The sequence below is a fragment of the Clavelina lepadiformis genome, chromosome 7, assembly GCF_947623445.1.
Source record: "Clavelina lepadiformis chromosome 7, kaClaLepa1.1, whole genome shotgun sequence".
NCBI classification, from domain to species: Eukaryota; Metazoa; Chordata; class Ascidiacea; order Aplousobranchia; family Clavelinidae; genus Clavelina; species Clavelina lepadiformis.
In genome coordinates, this window is record NC_135246.1 from 12208166 (window position 1) to 12226785 (window position 18620).

The window sequence follows — 18620 nt, forward strand, 5'->3', positions numbered from 1 at the left end:
ATCGTTATTTCATCTCCACGGAAAAATTCTAGAGAGATTTAAATCTCTTTGGTTAGAGGTATGATGAATTGCTAATGAATTGTTTACTACCTTTTGAATATGAATTAAGGATCCAGTAAATCCGCGGATAATTTATGTTTGATACTGACGTTACTTGTCAGAAACAAAATGAGATTAGAGCGCTGAGCACACAATAGCGCAACTCTTGTTCGAAACCTACTGGAGGTGCCATTTTAATATCCTTAGCCAGGGCTGTAACAAGGCCTGTTCTTGTTTAGTGGTCTAAGTGAACAGTTTCAAGTTCGGACAATAAATATGTATAAATAATTCATAAAAAAAAACAAATAAAGACGTAAGTGTTTATCCAAACTAGCACAAAGAAAAGCTCGGTAACTCTGATTTAAGCAAAAAGGCTTTTTTCCAAGTTTGAATTGTACAAAGGCTTTCCTCAGTCCAAAGATAAAGATTCTGATGCCATATCATACCACTCACGAAAATATCCAACCTTCAACATTCCAAAGACTCATTTAAATGCAATTTTTTTTATATTAGGTGTCTATGATTGTATTTCTGCACAGATATCTATGCGATTTATATAGACAACACAGTAACGTAGCAACCAGCCACTCTACCAGGTTCTTGAAAGTCTTGCGTATGGGAGGTGAAAAGCCTAAACATCGATACTTTATGTCAAACTTGATTGATAAAACCTTATAAAATATATAGTTGTATGTAAATAATACATATAAAGTATATGCAACAATCAGATGTCCGTCTAAATGAAGAACATTTATCCAGTACCTGTACGTATCAACGTATTTGTGTTGTCAGGTTGTTAAGCCTGTAAGTGTTAATGTTTGATGCTTCTGTGTTTCTGTAGGCTACTGGAAGCCTTGGTTATACAGCTATAGCCTGTAATCTGTACTCTGGAGGACCTAGGCTATAGCCTGTAAGCTAAGAAAATTTATGTGTTTTATGAAAAAGTTTTCTTGTAAATTTTTGTATAATGGCTGAGAATGGAGATATAGAACAACAAACTCAGACCAGCATTCCACCCACTCCAGTTGAAGGTGCTCTTGCTAATCAAAATGAAATCAATGAAACAGCTACGCTGGAAGAAATCGATCATCTTCCAGAAAAAAAGCCAAGTTCTCCCCAAAATGCTAATACAGAAGATGCAACAGAAAAGTCTCAAGAACCAAAAACTGGTTTGTTTTTAGTAACGGTTTACTATCATTTAAGTAGCCATAGCTATATAAAATAATGTACCGCAGTACCACTACTGGTAACAGTAGAATGGCAGCTTTGAGTGTTTAAACTGAGTTGGGCTGGTAAAGTTACAAATAAAATTTGTAGTGATTTTTGTAAAAATTATGTGCTATTGTCACCAATTTAGGCTGAATTGTATATTGTAACTGCAATCTAGGCTGCGTAGCCTATAAATTACGTTATACTAAAAATCTTTTTGAGAAGGTTAATACAATAATGACATTAATTTGTTTTTTTTTACATTGTTTCTTCATCAACCATTACAATATTTTACATTCAGTTTGTAGTGAAGAAGTAATTATACACGCTGAACCAGGGTGTATTCTGTGCATACTATAACAAATATGACAACTGCGATCTCCAAAAAAGGAGGCACTGTGCACTTTTTCATCTAAAGAATTGAAAAACGGAAGAGCAAAGTATATTTTCTCCATGCTTCACCATGGCCATATGTGTTGACATGCTGTATGTTTCGTGCAGTACCTCAATGATATCATTGCACACTTTGTGAAAAACATACAGAGCACTTTGTACATTTCAACTATAAAAACATTTTGTACATAACTTTGCCAATTGTCACAGTTGGGGTTTGCAAATTGCAACTTTCTGTGTAAACATGAGCAAGAACTAAAAACTTTGCAGGCTTGTCAGGCTGTGCGACATTTTTGTTGAAAGTTTAGTTTGACTTAAGATTTTTACATGACCAACTCCACCCTTTGAATAGATATAATGTAAATCTACTTTTAAATTAATATATAGATCTACATATATATATATAAATAAATTAAAAATGGAATTGTTGTATGTCAGTTGTTGTAGGAATAGGTTATGATGTGATATAGTCAGTCATTAATTGATATTTTGAAGTTGTTCAGGAAACTTACACGATGCAGCCAGGTGAACAACTAATCACAACTAACTTTTATTTTTTAGCATTTCAAAGGAATTTTTGGTGTCTCGACAGCATAGCGTTGCTAAAAATGTTTCAAAAATCAAGTTTTAATGGGGCACATAGTGTAAACGCAAACTCAAAAAAATTTATTCAAATTGTAGACAGAGAATTTTTTCATTCTCTTTAAAAAGATTGGTTTTACTTTGTATTCAGGTGTGATGTGACAATGATTAAATGAGGGTGAACAAAGCATTTAAATTACTCATTCACACAACATGTAGTAAGTTAGTTTCAACAAGCTTTTCTCCTAAAACTGTGGTGCCCTATGGGCCACATAACATAGCATTGTATAAGGCCTATACTTTATGCCTACTCATGGCAACATTTCATTTAGTGAAAGCAATAAATTTGCTTTGTGAGTCACAGGGTGTCTATTCATCTCTCGCCCTGCATTGAAAACCTCATATAAACTTTTTTTAGTAGATTGTCCCAGTGTTTAAACATTTCTATAAATTTCAAATATTAAGTAATATAATCATCTTAATTTCTACAATTCCTCATTAGAAGCTGATTCCAAAGAAAGTGTAGGTTCCAAACAAACAGACGAATTGCAACCTGACGAAAGAGCTGAAGATGTCCAACATGACGAAGCTCAAAACGAACAAAATGAAAACGAAAAACTTCCCCCAGAAGAGACTGAACAGGACAATGCACTTGATCTCAAAGATACAGGCAGAGTACCACAAGGTTTGTCAAAAAAAGTAGCAAAGCTTGCCAAATATAGTTTTTATTCTGAAAAAGTACATAAGCCTGCAAATCTTTTCTTAAATAGTAATCCTCTCCAAATCATAAAATGTGCAGTACCTTCTGTTTTCTCCAATTTTTTTGTGCATCCAGAAAATGCATCTTCTTAGATGCTCTTGAGCATTTTCATACTGGCCTTAACGTTGAAAAAATGAGTTTCTTGTATTGATTTGAGATCATTCCCAACCTCTTCATGGCCACCTTTAAATCTTTTTTGCCTTCCAAAGACATGTGCGTTTAAAACTGTTGTCTCAATGAAAACAACAGACAGCATTGACATTTTGATGGTGTTTTACCAATTTTACAAGAATTCTGACACTATTCTTCTGTTAAAGACATAATATTGAGTAATAGCAGAAGACACAATAACAGTCATTCAAAAAGGTGCTAAATAACTCACTAGGAGATCACAGATAAGAAAGTAGACAAAATAAAAAAAGCTATTATTTATTTTCAGATATATGTGTTTAAGATTAAACACAGCATAATCAACAAACTATTACATTGTGACATACGGCATAAATATCAGGGCGTATAATTGACTTCTTCTCAATAGGCGTATTGCCCAGCTTATGGTTATTTTTATTTGTGCATTTAACTTTATTGCACTTTATTGTCAATACTTAGTTAGTGGTTTATAATATCTTATCCGACTTAATATGTTTATAGAAGATGATGTAGAAAGCAAAAAAGCTTCACCAAGTCCACCACCTGGTACACCTGAAGAAAAACCTGGAACTCCAATTGAAAGTCAAGATGCTGTGGCATCCACTCCACCAGCAGCGGTTTCTCAAGCTGATGAAGGAAAAGCAGCTGTTTCTGAAGAAAAAGGTGATTCTGGTGAAGCAAATTTAAAGGACGATGAAAGCAAGCCTACTGTTGTTGAAGACCAAAAAATGGCTTCAACTCCACTTCCTTCTGCAGGCATAACAGATGACCTACCAGCTCAACCAGAAGTTAGTGTTTTGATACTTATCATATGTTGTGCTTTTCAAATGACTAATGTGCATAAAATGTAAGTTCTAGAAAAATAATACTGGATATACATACACTAGACGCAACAATAAGGAAGATTTTTTCACTTAACTGTATATCGCCTAATTTAATAATAATGTAAACTACAAAATCAAAAGCACATAAATTGTTTAAAAGAAACATTCATTTACCTAAATTTTTAGTCCCCGAAACCTCAAACACCAGTGGGTACAGCTGAGTCTGAAAAGCAAAAAAAATCTCAAAGCTCTGAACATGGCGAAATACCAAGACCTCCTTCTGTACCTGAAGAATCAAATGTCACAAAAGCCATTGCTGAAGATAGTTTGTTGCAGTAAGTATTTTTTTCTAGGGAAGTGATGTGAATAATTGATACAGATATGTTTTTCTGTAAAATCCACGTTGAAAGTTTTTATCGTATTGATAATAAGATTTTTAAATAGTGTTGCCAAATAAATTAACGCATCTGTAACTTTCAGACCTGATGAAGCAAACCAGCCACTTAACTTGGAATGGACTTTTGGCCTAAATCGACGAGTTCCATGTATCAATTTAACTGATGATCATCGATCATTGATTCTTTATGCTGCCTCCCACTTGGCTGTGCTTTATGACTACAAGAACAATAAACAGAAGATACTTCAGGGCCATGTGAGTTATTACAAAAATACTTTTACATTTACAGTACTCATGACTTGCTAACTGGGTAGTCACATTAGGTTGCTGTCACAGATGATTTTACCTTGCAGTCATTCATACAACATAATACATCTCACATAATTCTGATGAAATTCATATTCTTTTTTTCTAAATAGGGCAACGCAATCACTTGCATGGTATGCAGCGAAGACAAACGCTGGATTGCTACTGGTGACAAAGGCCCAAAAAGTTGTGTCATTGTCTGGGATTCCTACACTGGGTATCATCTTACAACAATATTTTATTTAGTTGTGTTGTTCTTTGAAAGATACCTATGTAAACTTCTAACAGCTACACTTGCTCAAGACTGATAGGCCATAATGACCATAATGTGTTTATAAAATCATTATCACTGGCATTACTTATAAGATTTAGCACCAGCTTGTATATTTTAGGATTCCAGTCCAAACAATTTTTGACTTGCCTGGAATTGTGGCATTAGGTATGTCTGAGGATGCAAAATACATCGTTTCTATTACATCAGCCTCACCACAAATGGTAAAATTTTGGTTGCTGGCTAATAAGATTCGTTACTAGTTATTCAAGCTTTAATGATGCCTAATACATGCAATCTATTTGTCTTTATAGAAATGTCAGTTTTTTTATTGTATTGATGGGTTGCAAGTGAGACATTAATTTATCACTAGGTTCTGGGTTTGTCTCACCTCGAAATTGCAAAACAAAATGCTGTAAAATAATCACATTTAACACTGAATTCAAGATTTAAATTTAAATTTGAATCACAAAACTATACTCGTAATAACCAACATGTTTCAGGACCATTGTTAATTTTTAAGAAAATTTGACTGTTGTAGTTTTTTCGGTTGGTTTAACGTTTCATAAATATCATGTCTCCTGCTGAGTATAACATTAGTATCTGTCTTGTTTTAGCATATATTTAGCAAAACGTTCTTAGAAATTTTAGCACACTAATCAACCACATAGGTCAGCAGTCACCAATACTTGAATGACATAATGATACACTTGCTGCTTCGTTTATCTGCAGGTCTCTATATGGGACTGGACAAACACATCTGAAGAGCCAATGTTTTCTGTAACCTTGGATTCCACTTATGGTCAGCAAACATATATCAAATTTCACCCACAAAACAACCAAGTTTTTGCTACAAACAGTGAAACACAAGTTATATTTTACTCATCGGTATGATTGTGTAGTAATTAGATAGAACGTTAAACATTAGTTAAAGTGAAAACGCAAGTTATATTTTGTTCATGTATTGGTATGATCAAATGATAGTTAGATAGAATGTTTAACGTTATTTAAGCTGATGTTTTATTGCATCCATTTTTTACATTTAAGTCATACAGTATTCTTTCATTTTAAATACTTTATCATACCAATTTAAAATAACAAGCGCATTTTTCAGGCATCTGGGCAGCTTAAATATGATGCTCCATATTTATCTGATACTGTCTTTAACAGAGGTGTAGGACTTTACAGTCAGACTATATTCCAGGTAAGTTAATGTATGTTATGCCGTACACAATAAAATGTCCCCAAGTTATACAATAAAATATAAATCACTGCCTAAATCATTATCTAAATTGTTTTAACCCCATCAATAGAAACTAAATATTGATTGGTAAAATGGAAATATTTGGCAACTTTTAGACTGAACCATCCAAAAGAGCTCTCACAGCCACATCACTAGGGAACATAGTTGTGTGGAATCCTGAACGACCCAATGTTAAAAATGGAGGTAGGGTCGTACAAGATTGTTCTAGATTAGACAGATGTGTATAACATAGTAGTGTGCAGTATAGTGTACTGTTATAAAATGCGATTGTGTAAGTGTTTACGAAGTATATGTAGGTTCATAACGGAGTAAGGCAAAATTAAAGATCAATGTAAGCACACAAGGCTTAATTCAAAAACGTTTAACAAAAATACACTCAGCTTTTTGCGAGATATGAAAACTTTTATGTCTAGTTGAACTATAGATTTGAATTAAACGCCTTTTGTTATTACTGTTTTGAAGGAGTTGTGGCAGACTACAAGAAACGTGCATTAAAACTTGTTCGTGTGAAAGATAGGGGTCTTACTGCACTTTCTCAAACTGAAAACTTTGTTGTCACTGGTGACATGGCTGGTCATGTTACCTTTTATGATGACCAGCTAAACCTTATCAATTGGTACAGAGATTTTCGCCTGGGTCCTATCAATGGAATCACTTTTAAGTATTCACCAGAATTTGTATCAGGATTGTAAGTTTTTTTGCTTTTAAATGATATGAAAACTTGTTAGTTTTGCGTTAATGTTCGATGGAAAATTCAACTTAAATTTGTACTACCTATGTAGGGCATTTTTGTATAATTTACACAAGTTTATTATATAACCTACATTTTCTTTCCTCATACAGGTCACCAAATGGTAAGAATTACCCTGATGATGCCACAATACAAGCTCGCACATTTGTCGTTCGAGATTTTGTGGTGTCTACCAAGTCAGCAGAAATCACTCATGTTGAAGCAGATGGTACGCTCGTTACTCCAGTACAAAAAGAGCATGATGCTGCAGTGCATGCCTTGGCAGCCTGTCCCACCAAGTTAGTGTTTTATTCTTTGCTAAACTATGTCTTCATGAATCTTCAGCTAAATTTTTGTATTTTTTTAGATTTTTCAGAGATCATAACTGCTTCAAGTTAATATGTTTATCATTTAATGTGGTCATGTTTTTTGTTTATTAGGGCATGGCTTTGTATTGGAAGTTATGCAGGATTACTTAAAATATGGAACTATGAAACAAAGTATGTTGTATGCCTATATTTTATTTTCTTGGATACTGTAAAACGTTTGGCTGTTGTTGACAAGAGCAACGATTTTCATTTAAATTAAAACGTTGAATTTGATGCAGAAACTTGCTTTCAAACCACAGTTAATTTTTTCCTTTACTTTTTGGAATTTAGGAAAGTTTTGGTGACAAGGGTTTTTGAAAACAGGTCCAGGATTCAGTGTATGTCTTTTAGCCACGATGGCTTGCAAATGGGTAAGCACAATAATTTAAGCTTACTGGTAAAATTCATATACTTTCAAGTTTAATTGCATTTTCACTGCATGTTCAAACATATTTTGGTAATCTTAATGTTGTTTTTTTAACTTTGTAGCAATCGGAATGACATCTGGAGCTGTGCACATTGTTGACTCAATCTCACTGAATGATGAAATATGTTTCCATTATGCTCGGGATGCAATTACACATTGCACATTTTCACACAACTCAAAATACCTGGCTACCGCGGTAACGTTGCTACTATATACATATTACAAGTATACATATTAAAGAGGCAAATACATAAACAATGTATGGTTGACACGCGCTGTCTTTTATGTACTGTTATTGTTATAACAGAAAACAGAATATATAAAATATAGTGACAATTTATTAATTATATGTTATCATCTATCAAAAATCAGCAGTTCTTTACATGCTTGTTGTAGGATGGTCAATACATTACTACAGTATTTGTTCAAGACAAAAATTCTGAATGGAAATACCTTGGGAGATACCGTGCTCATTATGAACCAATTCAAGACTTGAAATTTGGTGTAGACCTTGATTCTAATCTACCTCGCCTTTTATCGCTGGGAAAAGATAGAGTTCTTGTATGTAAAGTAGTGGCCTTTTTGGAAAGAAATTTTAGTTTATATTGTTGATGTCTTTGTTCCAATAACATATTTCTTGTTTTTGGTTACAAGATAAGCTTTTTACTTGTGGGAGGCATTGAAGTTGATTTTCTACTAACGTTTCTATTGTTTCATAGGTTGAGTATGACCTTAATACAAGTACTAAAGATGATCTTAGACTCCGGTCTGTTGACCGCATTGAGCAAAGTGCTGTGCCACTCTGTTTTGCGTGGTATCCTCCAGTCACTAAAGAGAGCTTCTTGGTCGCTGCCAATGATCAGTACAAGATGAAGTTGTATAACACCACTACAAAAATGTGTAGAAGAACACTTCTTGGGCCGACTTACGGATCACCTGCTAAGCGGTGAGGGTTTTATCTTTTTTTAAACGGTCTAGAATCTAGATTAACAACTGAAACGATCAATTTGTCAAGTCAAGTTTATATTTTTCAAGAATGTTAGTGGTTCCACCAGAACCAGGCGCAGACCCATCTGTAGATCGAATGCTTTGCTATGCAACCAATAACAAAATTGGTCTTCAGTTACTGCCTTTGGACGGGAATCCACATCGCTCAGTATCATTCATAGCCCATCCAGACGGTGTATCAAGGTTGGTATGTAGCAATGATGGGCGATATGTGTTCACCGCCGGTGGTAAAGAAGCGACCGTGCATATGTGGTCGGTGAACAGAACGTGAGTAACTAGCATATTGTTGTATGTCGGTAAAATCTGGATAGCTTAAGGATAATCCAGAAAGATGAACCATGGAAACGCTTTGTAGGTCCCTGGAGGCAGTCGCTGCTTTGGGAGGTGAAGATCTTATCCCATTTTATGGTTTACTTGATGGAGGAAGAGAAGGGGAAATGTTTGCGGAACTTGAAAATTACTTTTACTACGCCCAGCTGCGAAGTCAAGGGATCAACACAACCGAAGAAAGAGAAGTTTCCACAGTTGTTCCACTTGATCAGGTTCCTTTTCTCATGCGGGCACTTGGCTTCTACCCTTCGGAGCAGGAGGTAAAACTGATTTGATTTTTATGTTCTTGGTTATTTTTATTTCATTTATCCGTTTTTGCAGGTTGAAGACATGCTAAACGAAGTAAAATTTAGCCAGTATGTAGAGACAGGGCAGTACGTTACTGAAATCGATCTTTCGGATTTCATAAAACGTGAGTTGGCTGTTGTATCGGTCGTCGTGTTTCATTTTACAGGCTTGATGTCATCCTTCTTTCCTGCAGTGTACATAAACCATCGACCTGCATATGGTTTGTCGCCTGATGAGCTGTACAAAGCATTTGAGGTGCTCGGTTCTGTCAAGAGCGATGGGGAACCCGCCATAGACCGAAGCGATTTGCTCAGCATTCTGCAGCGCAAAGGTGACTTGCTGCTTTTGGAAATGGAGCCTGTAAGTGCGGTGAAAAGTTCAACAATATTTTTGTTTGCAGGTGAGCACATGACTGAATACGAACTTGCTGAATACCTGACGACATTGCTTGGATACTGCGCAGAAGGTGGCAGCGCAGAATTAGGGGAAACACGTGATCACGAAGAGGCCAGCAAGGATTTGGAAGAAGTATTACCAGACTATATCACAGCGAATCAATTTGCCAGTGACATACTGGGCCTTAATTTATACGAGTGATTTTTATACATCATGTTTGCAAATAAAGACTCACCGATAGTATAAGATTTTCTTTGGTTACACTTTACTGTTAAAACTTTGCATATTTTGTAAACGCATGTTTTATAATAAACGATACTTCTAAAAATTTTGCGAAGTTGCTTTTTGCATTCCGAATATCCGGTATAGTGTTTCATTTTAAAACAGTGAAATTAACCTTAAAAGTTTAACGGAAATCTTGTTGCTAGAAGAAACAAATTGAAAAGGAAACTGTCAAAAAGATATACAATATGGAAGAAAGGTTCAGTATCGATATTTGATACAGTATAACTTATTAAATGAAATGCAAGTCAAATATTGTCTCTAGGGGAAAATCACCTAAGATGCGTCACTTTTGAGAAAAAAGCTCTCACTAAAAACATGATATGCTTCGGCTTATATTTTTATATGTCATGTTAGATATGGCATTATTTATTCGAAATTAAGCGCAATTAAGATATTTAATTAATTCGAAACTAAGTTTTCTTGTTATTTATTAAGCGACTTTCAAAATAGAATGACTTTTTTGTCCCGTCTTCTGTAACCATGGTCAACCAAGACAAAACAGTATGTAATACGTATAGATCTTCAATAGTTAAAAACCTAAACCTAATTTCCTTATTTAAGCAATAATCTTTTTGAAAAAATGTTTTTGAAATCATTTTTTTTCCACCATACAGTTGCACTTTTCCCGCTATAGCATATCTACTTCTATAGCCTTAAAAACTTTTGCCAAACAAAGATACTTTTGCATCTGTTAACAAAGCAGTGAGAATAATTATTCAGGAAGAACTGAAGAAGCAGAAGCTACACTTAAACAAGCATTGGTGGAGGTATCAAAAATTAAAGACAATGAACTAAAATCTCATATTGCTTCCCTAATAAATACCCTGCCTCTTAAAAACAAAAGTGATGACAAGAAAGATGGTTCAAACAACTGAGTGATGGCATTTAATTTTCTAACGTAACGGTTCTGAGGAACTTGAGTTGATATACTTTGGTGGAGTTTTTTGTATTATCTGCCGTTCATTAGGGAATTATGTCTTTGTGCCACCAGTTTTTAACATTGTCGTCATTTTTCTATAATATACTCTATTACATTAGCTTGTTGTTTTGAAAGGCCATTTATTTGGCCCAATATGTTTTGCTTGAAATAAGCTTTTATAATTCTTGAACAAACACAAATCCTCTTCAGTATTCTCGACCTTCACTTCTCCAGGAGTTTGGTGAGATTTCTTCAAAACAAGTTTGTTTTATCTTCAGACTTTCGAGAAGCCAACGTCCCGTGCTGAGCAGATTTATTGTCACAAAGTGTTTCCATGTCAGAAAATATCTTTTAGCGTCAAACAATAACTAGTAAGAGGCAAGCTAGGTTTCGTTGCTAAACGCAAAGTGGTTAAATTTTGTGTGATGGCGTTTGTTTTGGCTAATAACCTAGTCTGTCTTCCTCTGAATGCTCAAACAGTATCGGTGACGGACGTGACCATAGTTTTACCTCATTTCATTTTACCACGTGATTCTTTCCCAGAGACCCGACCTAGACGGCTGAACGCCAATGCTCTGAAATACTCTAAAATACAACACACTTTTGCTTTACCATAAAAAAAAATTTTGGTCTTTTATAGCAAAAATTACAAAGACAGTTTTATAAGCATAAAAGCGCTTAATTTTTGGATAAGTGTAAAAAATGTATGGGAAAGTCTCTCTTTTAGTGCAATTTTTAATATTCCAGTGGAAGACACTGTTTAATAATACGCTACTATTGTAATAACTATCACAGGTAGGGCGCTAAAACTGGTCATGCCCCAAGGGCTAATTCCCCTGCTATACACTTCTGGCTGTAGAAGCGTACATATAAGTTAAGTTTACCTTATACTACTGTACATTCGTATATTAATTACTATACGCTTAAAATTTACGCAATCGTTAAGCAAGGTGGGACATATGCTATAATACAGTATAGACCTACATGCTAGACTATTTGTTTGTATTCTACCACTGGCGCAAAATGTCTCCCGATATAGAGTTTTATTGGAAACAGCAAATAAAGAAAACGTTTATAAATCTTCCATGCTGCCCATTTGATCGTCAACAACTATTATTTCCTCCGGAACCTCGTTGTTGTCGATTTGTTGCATCTCTTCATCTGCAAATAAGCCATCACTCCGATCGGATTCACTACTCTCCAACTCGTGGTTCATAAAGTTTTCTTCATCAACGCAACAATGCGACGAGATGTCCCGGGGAAGACAATACTTTTTTATTATCTCGTGAGGAAGACCGCGAATGATGCAACAGCTCAAAGCACTTCTGCATATGTCCATGTCCTTGATTAAACACCTGAATGAATTAAAACATTTCATTACCGAAAATTTTCATCATTGATTTTCCTTCGTTTACACCCAACCAATAGTTTATGATGCATAAGCAAGGTGGGGTGCAACCGCGTAGGCATATTTAAGCGGTCAATTATTTATTTACCATTCATTGGTGGTTTCTTCATAAGCTTCTACAGCGGACGATGTTCTTTGACCGTTATATCCGCCCACAACAAGTAGCCTGTCATCGATAACTTCGATACCGAAATTAGATCTTGGAGTTCCCATACTACTAATGTTTCTCCATGTGTTACTGAGCGGATTGTAAGCTTCGGCATGACGAAGTCGGTTGACGCCGTCAAAGCCACCCACGGCATATATCTGTAAAATATGTCCAAAGTCGAATTCCAACAACACTTTTTGTAAAGTCATTAGTTGTAACCATTGACATCGCAAGAATTAAACAGGAATTTAAGGTATGTGTGAAACGTTTTCTTTAGTTAACGTTGTAACTAGCAAGTAACCCTAATATAGGAAATATATCTTCAAATATCTGCTTAAACAAACGTAGGACATTCGCATCTGACCAGTCCGTGATAACTTATGATAGAGACTCCGGATCTTCTACTTCGCATCGGAGTGATTCGAGTCCACACGGAGGCGTCCGATTCATAAAATTCCGCAGTAAAAAGGCATTCCTGTCCGTTGAAGCCACCTGCAATATAAACCTATACAACCTCTTTCAGGTTTATTGTTAATAGGTTTGAATCGAACAGCATGTTAAGTGAGTCCGATCTACGTTCAGCCTATTTCGTTAGATCTACGTCTTTATTTTAGCCATTGTATAAGGTTACCCTTCCTTCCATTGAGGTGGCACTGGCATCACTTCTTCGTTCGTTCATGTCGGGCAACAGAGCCCAGTGTTTCAGATACGGATCATAGCATTCCCCTGAATTCAATCTTAACAGTACTATGGTTACATAACAGGTGCTTATATGCTGTATATGTCAATTACGATTGGTTGCTACCAACTGTTGTTGCTGTATATACTATAGGCTACACCTTGATTCTCCATTCATTCCTCCTAGGGCATATATTTTTTTGTCTAGCACAGCGACACTGATGTAACAGCGGTTATGCATCATCGAAAGCTCCTGTAAAAACGTCGCTGTTTAAAAAGTTTGTTAAAGTCGTCAAATTAAAATTAAATCAAAAATTACTTGAGTCCATTCAAATGTAGAAACGTCAAACTTTCGAACGGTGTTGAAATAATGGACACCATCAAAACCACCAATCACATACACAAAGCCACTGACGTAAGCAACGCCGTGATAAGCCCGTGGAATGTCCGAAAGATTCCGACTCTGGCCAACGAAGTTATTGTCTGATATAGATAAGAAAAAGCTTGCAAAAATGTACCGACCAAAACCAAAAGCTATAATGACGAATAATTATGTCTAAATATGTTTACTTTCATAATTCTTCACATGTAGCCTATGTACAGTAAACTAAATGGACGTATTTTCACAGTGCTAACGCTAAGAGTGGTGCTGAACGTAAAGCGCTGGAGTGTAAACAACTTGAAATAAAATACTGACAATAAATCAAAAATGATCTTATATTTACCTGACAAAGTGCTGACGTTAAGCCAGTTTTCAGCTTTTGGGTCATAGGCTTCTATTGCATTTGTGGGACTTCCCCCACTCCAACCTCCGATTGCAAGAAGAACCTGTATGTATAGAAACTGCCATGCAAGGGTACAAAAAACATATCTTACAAAACAAACTTATTACACAGGCCAACAAAAAAAATTTTTTTTCAAAAGGCATGATATGTTAGATCGATTTAGGGGTATATCAGGGGCGCTGAGTCCGAAAATGCCATTACTTTGCTGAATTGGCTCTAGTTTTTGAGATATTGCTTTTTTCCTAAATACGCCATGAAAAGTTACAAATGTATGCTAGTGAGTAACGTAGGTTAACAAAAACTGAAGCCATGTGAAGCAGCTATTTAGTTTTGCCCAAATGTTGAGTTGTCTGGCACAAATTTCTCGCTTGGGAGGTAAATAAGACCTTAGATTAGTTTATATCATCTCCCATCAAGCACTAACATAAGCCTTAACATCAACACATAGCATAACATTCTTGATTCGGCAACAAAAATAACGTTTTACCGGGACAGAGAAGAAATGTTAATGCAATTTTTCTCTCAAGAAGATAATTTTGTGTACTGTAAAAACATCGAAGGACTTCTTTCATCTATGGGTGTACTTGAGTATAAACCAGAAGAATGGAGTTCATTCATTGACAGCTCCAAAAAAGGCTTGAAATGTGTGCTACTTCACAACGAAAATAAGTTTGCCTGTGTTCCAATTGGCCACTCAGTCGTTTTAAAGGAACACTACCAAAGTGTAAAGATGATCTTGAAGAAACTTTCTTATACTGAGCATAACTGGGAGATATGCGTTGATTTGAAAATGTTCAACTTTCTCTTAGGACAACAAGGCAAACTTTCTTATACTGAGCATAACTGGGAGATATGCGTTGATTTGAAAATGTTCAACTTTCTCTTAGGACAACAAGGCGGCTACACCTGAGATGGGTATATTTTTTCGTATAGTGTTTTATTTTGAATACTCCGTGGCAAATAAAAAAATTGATTACTTGTTTATTTCGTCTGTTTTTACAAATTGTCGTCTTTCTTGTGTTGCCTTAGGCATACTTGGTTTGTTATTACCAAATTACTGCTATTTATTGTTCACTTCAAGCAACTTTTAATGTGGTATTGGAAGCTTAGTCTCACACATTGCAATATGTTAAGAGAATCTGTTGAAAAGACGAATAAATGGGGCATTTTTTGTGTTGAATATACGGAAAAGAATAGACTTATGCAGCACTTCTTCATTTAGCTAATCTCATTGTGTCTTTAGCTTTTGCCCATTCTTGTGGTTTTAGTGCAGATAGACTTACAACAACATTTAATATAGGCTGTTCTTTAAGATAAAATGCAACCTACGTTCAAAATTAAGAGGTACCAAAAATATCAAAATTCGCTAATATCTTAAAAACTAGAGCCAATCTGCAAAAACTAATGGCATTTTCGAGCTCAGCGCCCCTGATATACCCTAAAATCGTTCTTACCTTCCATGCCAAAATTTTTTTGTTGGCCAGTGTTATTCATTGTCATAAATTTGCACGAAAAAGTGTAGGTGTAAAATATGATTTAGTTTGAATTTCATTAAATTTACCTCAATTGGGAGTCTCGGACGAAGAAGAAGGTTGTAAAGATTTTCTTCTGTGGGAAGACTTTCAATGCCAGCATGTGCGTGCAAATCGCACACCACCTTCATCGCTTCTTTAATCAAGTTACGACACTCGGCTATGCATTCCATTACCAATTCGTTACCTTTATACAACAACTATAACCACATTCCACATAGTCTAATGTTCTTTGTGCAATAATTTGTTTCAAATTGCTAATTAATTTCAGGTTGGCGATATTTCCCATCGATTACTAAAGTTGATGTGTTAGGTAACCTATTTAGTAGTCGCCAATTACGAAACTAAAGCTTCTAACTCTAAAGCGTAAGTTGTCAAATATAGCAGTAACTTAACTTATTTAATTATTTGTTGAAACAGAGGTTCAATGCCAATGTTATAGCCTTATAGGTATGCCGAGACTCTGTAGAGCCTTACGCCCTGACAAAGCCTGCTATTTCCTATTCTGTTTTTATATGTCACATTTCGTGTTTGCATTCACTGATTTAGTAATTATTTATCAACATAAAACAAGTTATAAGTTTCAAGCAATCAAATAAAAAACTCAAGCAATTCATCAGTTTGAAAGATCATCAACAGTGCAATTGTGTCGGAGCTACGCTCCTTTCGTTTACGAAGAAAATTTGGCTTTATGAAGTAAATTCTAGAGCCAGAGTTGATGGAAGTATTTTAGTTGCATCCGTTTGTAGAACAAACTTAACTGAAGCATCTTAAATCTAGCTTTACCTTTAACTTTTATCATGAAATATTCTGGTTCAAGTAACCCCAAGCGAACACATTTAAGAAGACCAGTAAGATGTTTAAGACGAACTCTCCGATCGTGGATGACCCATCTGTTCTAGCATGTACAAAAAATACAAAAAATTGTTCGTTGCCGGTAAATTACAGGCCAATATGTATCACCTGGAAGAGCATAAGAAAACATTGAATTGTAAGGAAATACCGAAATATAGCTTCACAGACACTTTCCTCGCCATGAACATTTAGTCTGTCATCGCGAATAATTTGTTCTACATCGGTGATCGGAAGAAAGAGGTATTCTTCACTTAACTGCGACACTTCTTCAAAATGATGTAAAATATATCTTGTGGAAGCTTCAACAAGCCTCATGCAGTAATAAGACCTATATGGTGATGTACATACACATCAAAAAAACATCGAACACAAGACTACACACAATTGGCTTAAGTTGCATGGATATAGTAGCCTACACTGAAGAAGTATCGTGACAAGCCGGGGCGGATCGCAGAGTTCGGGAAATATCCCGGTGGGCCGCTGGAAGGTAAACTTTATAAAACTTGTTTTGGGCGTGGGCCCAGACCAGTGTAGAAGAGGAGGTCACACGGGCCAATTGGCCTGGGCCTAGGACTTTTTATGTGGCCTATATTATTTGAAAATAATATTCACTGTTTCGCTTAATTCCTTGAAGGAAGTATGTAGTAATAACACGAAAGTTAAAAGGTATTGTACCAGTAATACGAATGTTTGTGCATTTATCGATTATATTGGTAGCTGTAGCTGAGAATGGGCAAGATGTGGCCTCTCAAATTGTGTTCTGGTTTACATATAAACTCTTATATCGCAGTGTATAAAGAATACAAGCTTTAAAATTTAATTTGTGAAAGTTTCCGTATTAAACCTGTTTGACTTTATATTTATGTTAAGTCAATTAGCTATAAATGAAACTAAAAACGTATTTATTTCATCAATTTTTTTTATTTAGACCACGTTATTTTTTTATAACGTTTAAACCAAATTTACTTTCTGGCCTGGGTCCACATTGCGCTCTGTAAGGTCTTTCCTGGGCCGCTTTACTTCTAAAAATGCCGGACTGTTTTAGTTTGCTAATCCGCCTCTGGTGAAAAGCAACATCAATTTACACTATCCTCGGTTAGCAAAACGTTGATCGCAAATTTGTACCTAGCGTATTGACGGATTCCAATGCAATTCTTTGGTGTTAGATGCCGCTTAAGAAAAGCACAGCATTTATCTTTTACGTAGCTAATGAGAAATTGATCTGCCGCTGGCAACAATTCTTCAACATTCACAGAAGTAACGGTCACCTAAAGCAAATAAAACAAATTTGCTGAACACTCCTAACGTCTTAGAACTGTTTTTGTTTGATAAATAGTTTTAAAATACTACACTAAAGCTTATGTCTTACCTGTCCAGTATAAGCAAAATTTAATAAGGATGACATCACTCTTGGTGATACACCAGGTATTTCAATTTCTTGTTTGTCAGTACTTTTCCACTGACCCAGAAATAAAGACCTGAAATATCCCAAACTTATGTCACAAGTCCAACCTGGTATTTACTTGATAACGTTATGATCTACGATAACCTGACCTAAAATAATCGCTACAAGCACACAGGACCAGGCGATGAACAGGGAATCTAGCATCTTGAATTCTGATAACAACATCACAGAAATTGCCCTGGTGCCTACATTCATTGAAGGAGTTCCAGGCGTTATTTAAATGCAGAGAAGACTTTACTACCATAGAAGAATCAGAATCACTTTGACCAAGTACCATCGCGAAAGATATGGACAACAACCTGGTTCCAATCTTTTGACAGAATGAAATTTAGCCTAAACGCAACAATATAACGAAATTTCACCTGACGTTATTACAGGACGGGAGGGCAAAGTCATGTCAACAACTCTCATATTATAGCAAAATAAGCCAAACATATTATGTCGCAAACTTTGATATTATTGCATCACAAAGTATAATTGAAGAAATTTGCTGGGTATTATCATAGGCCAATGCATGGTTCCTAACTTTGTTTCTGCTTATTTGCAGTAGGTCTTATACTTTGTGAAAGCTACTTTCAGTAACTGTTTGCTAAGACAAACATGGAGACAGTGGCGTAGGAGCATATGCTGCCGCCCCTGGCTTTCGATGAAAATGCCGCCCTATGTAGACTGCAGCAAATTTTGAAGTATAGTTTCATGTTCACGCAATCTTTTCAATAAAAATAATTACAGATAATGTGCCGCGTCTCAGAAGTTCTATATTGCTTGAGAAAGAAGCCTCATTGTCTCAGCGTTAAGGCCTA

The 18620-nt window shown here is 35.6% G+C and overlaps 2 protein-coding genes across 2 annotated transcripts; one reads left to right on the top strand and one right to left on the bottom strand.

Moving 5' to 3' along the window:
* Positions 1-880: 880 nt before the first annotated feature.
* On the top strand, positions 881-10064 carry LOC143465928 (cilia- and flagella-associated protein 251-like). Its single transcript, XM_076964457.1, has 22 exons — positions 881-1208; positions 2726-2908; positions 3635-3921; positions 4144-4292; positions 4438-4609; positions 4774-4877; positions 5053-5155; positions 5664-5819; positions 6046-6135; positions 6291-6378; positions 6658-6883; positions 7039-7224; positions 7366-7425; positions 7585-7664; positions 7783-7916; positions 8117-8281; positions 8440-8666; positions 8756-8995; positions 9084-9318; positions 9380-9470; positions 9540-9677; positions 9747-10064. Exons 1-22 carry the CDS (start codon positions 1007-1009, stop codon positions 9941-9943), a joined length of 3513 nt encoding a protein of 1170 aa, XP_076820572.1. The 5' UTR covers positions 881-1006; the 3' UTR covers positions 9944-10064.
* A 1843-nt stretch (positions 10065-11907) lies between these two features.
* Positions 11908-18196, bottom strand: LOC143466122 (kelch-like protein 10). Its single transcript, XM_076964737.1, has 13 exons — positions 17907-18196; positions 17722-17830; positions 17478-17620; positions 16501-16680; positions 16284-16390; positions 15527-15684; positions 13906-14008; positions 13500-13663; positions 13342-13433; positions 13134-13239; positions 12867-13007; positions 12443-12660; positions 11908-12301 (listed from the first exon to the last, which is right to left on the bottom strand). Exons 1-13 carry the CDS (start codon positions 18092-18094, stop codon positions 12019-12021), a joined length of 1992 nt encoding a protein of 663 aa, XP_076820852.1. The 5' UTR covers positions 18095-18196; the 3' UTR covers positions 11908-12018.
* Positions 18197-18620: the final 424 nt, after the last annotated feature.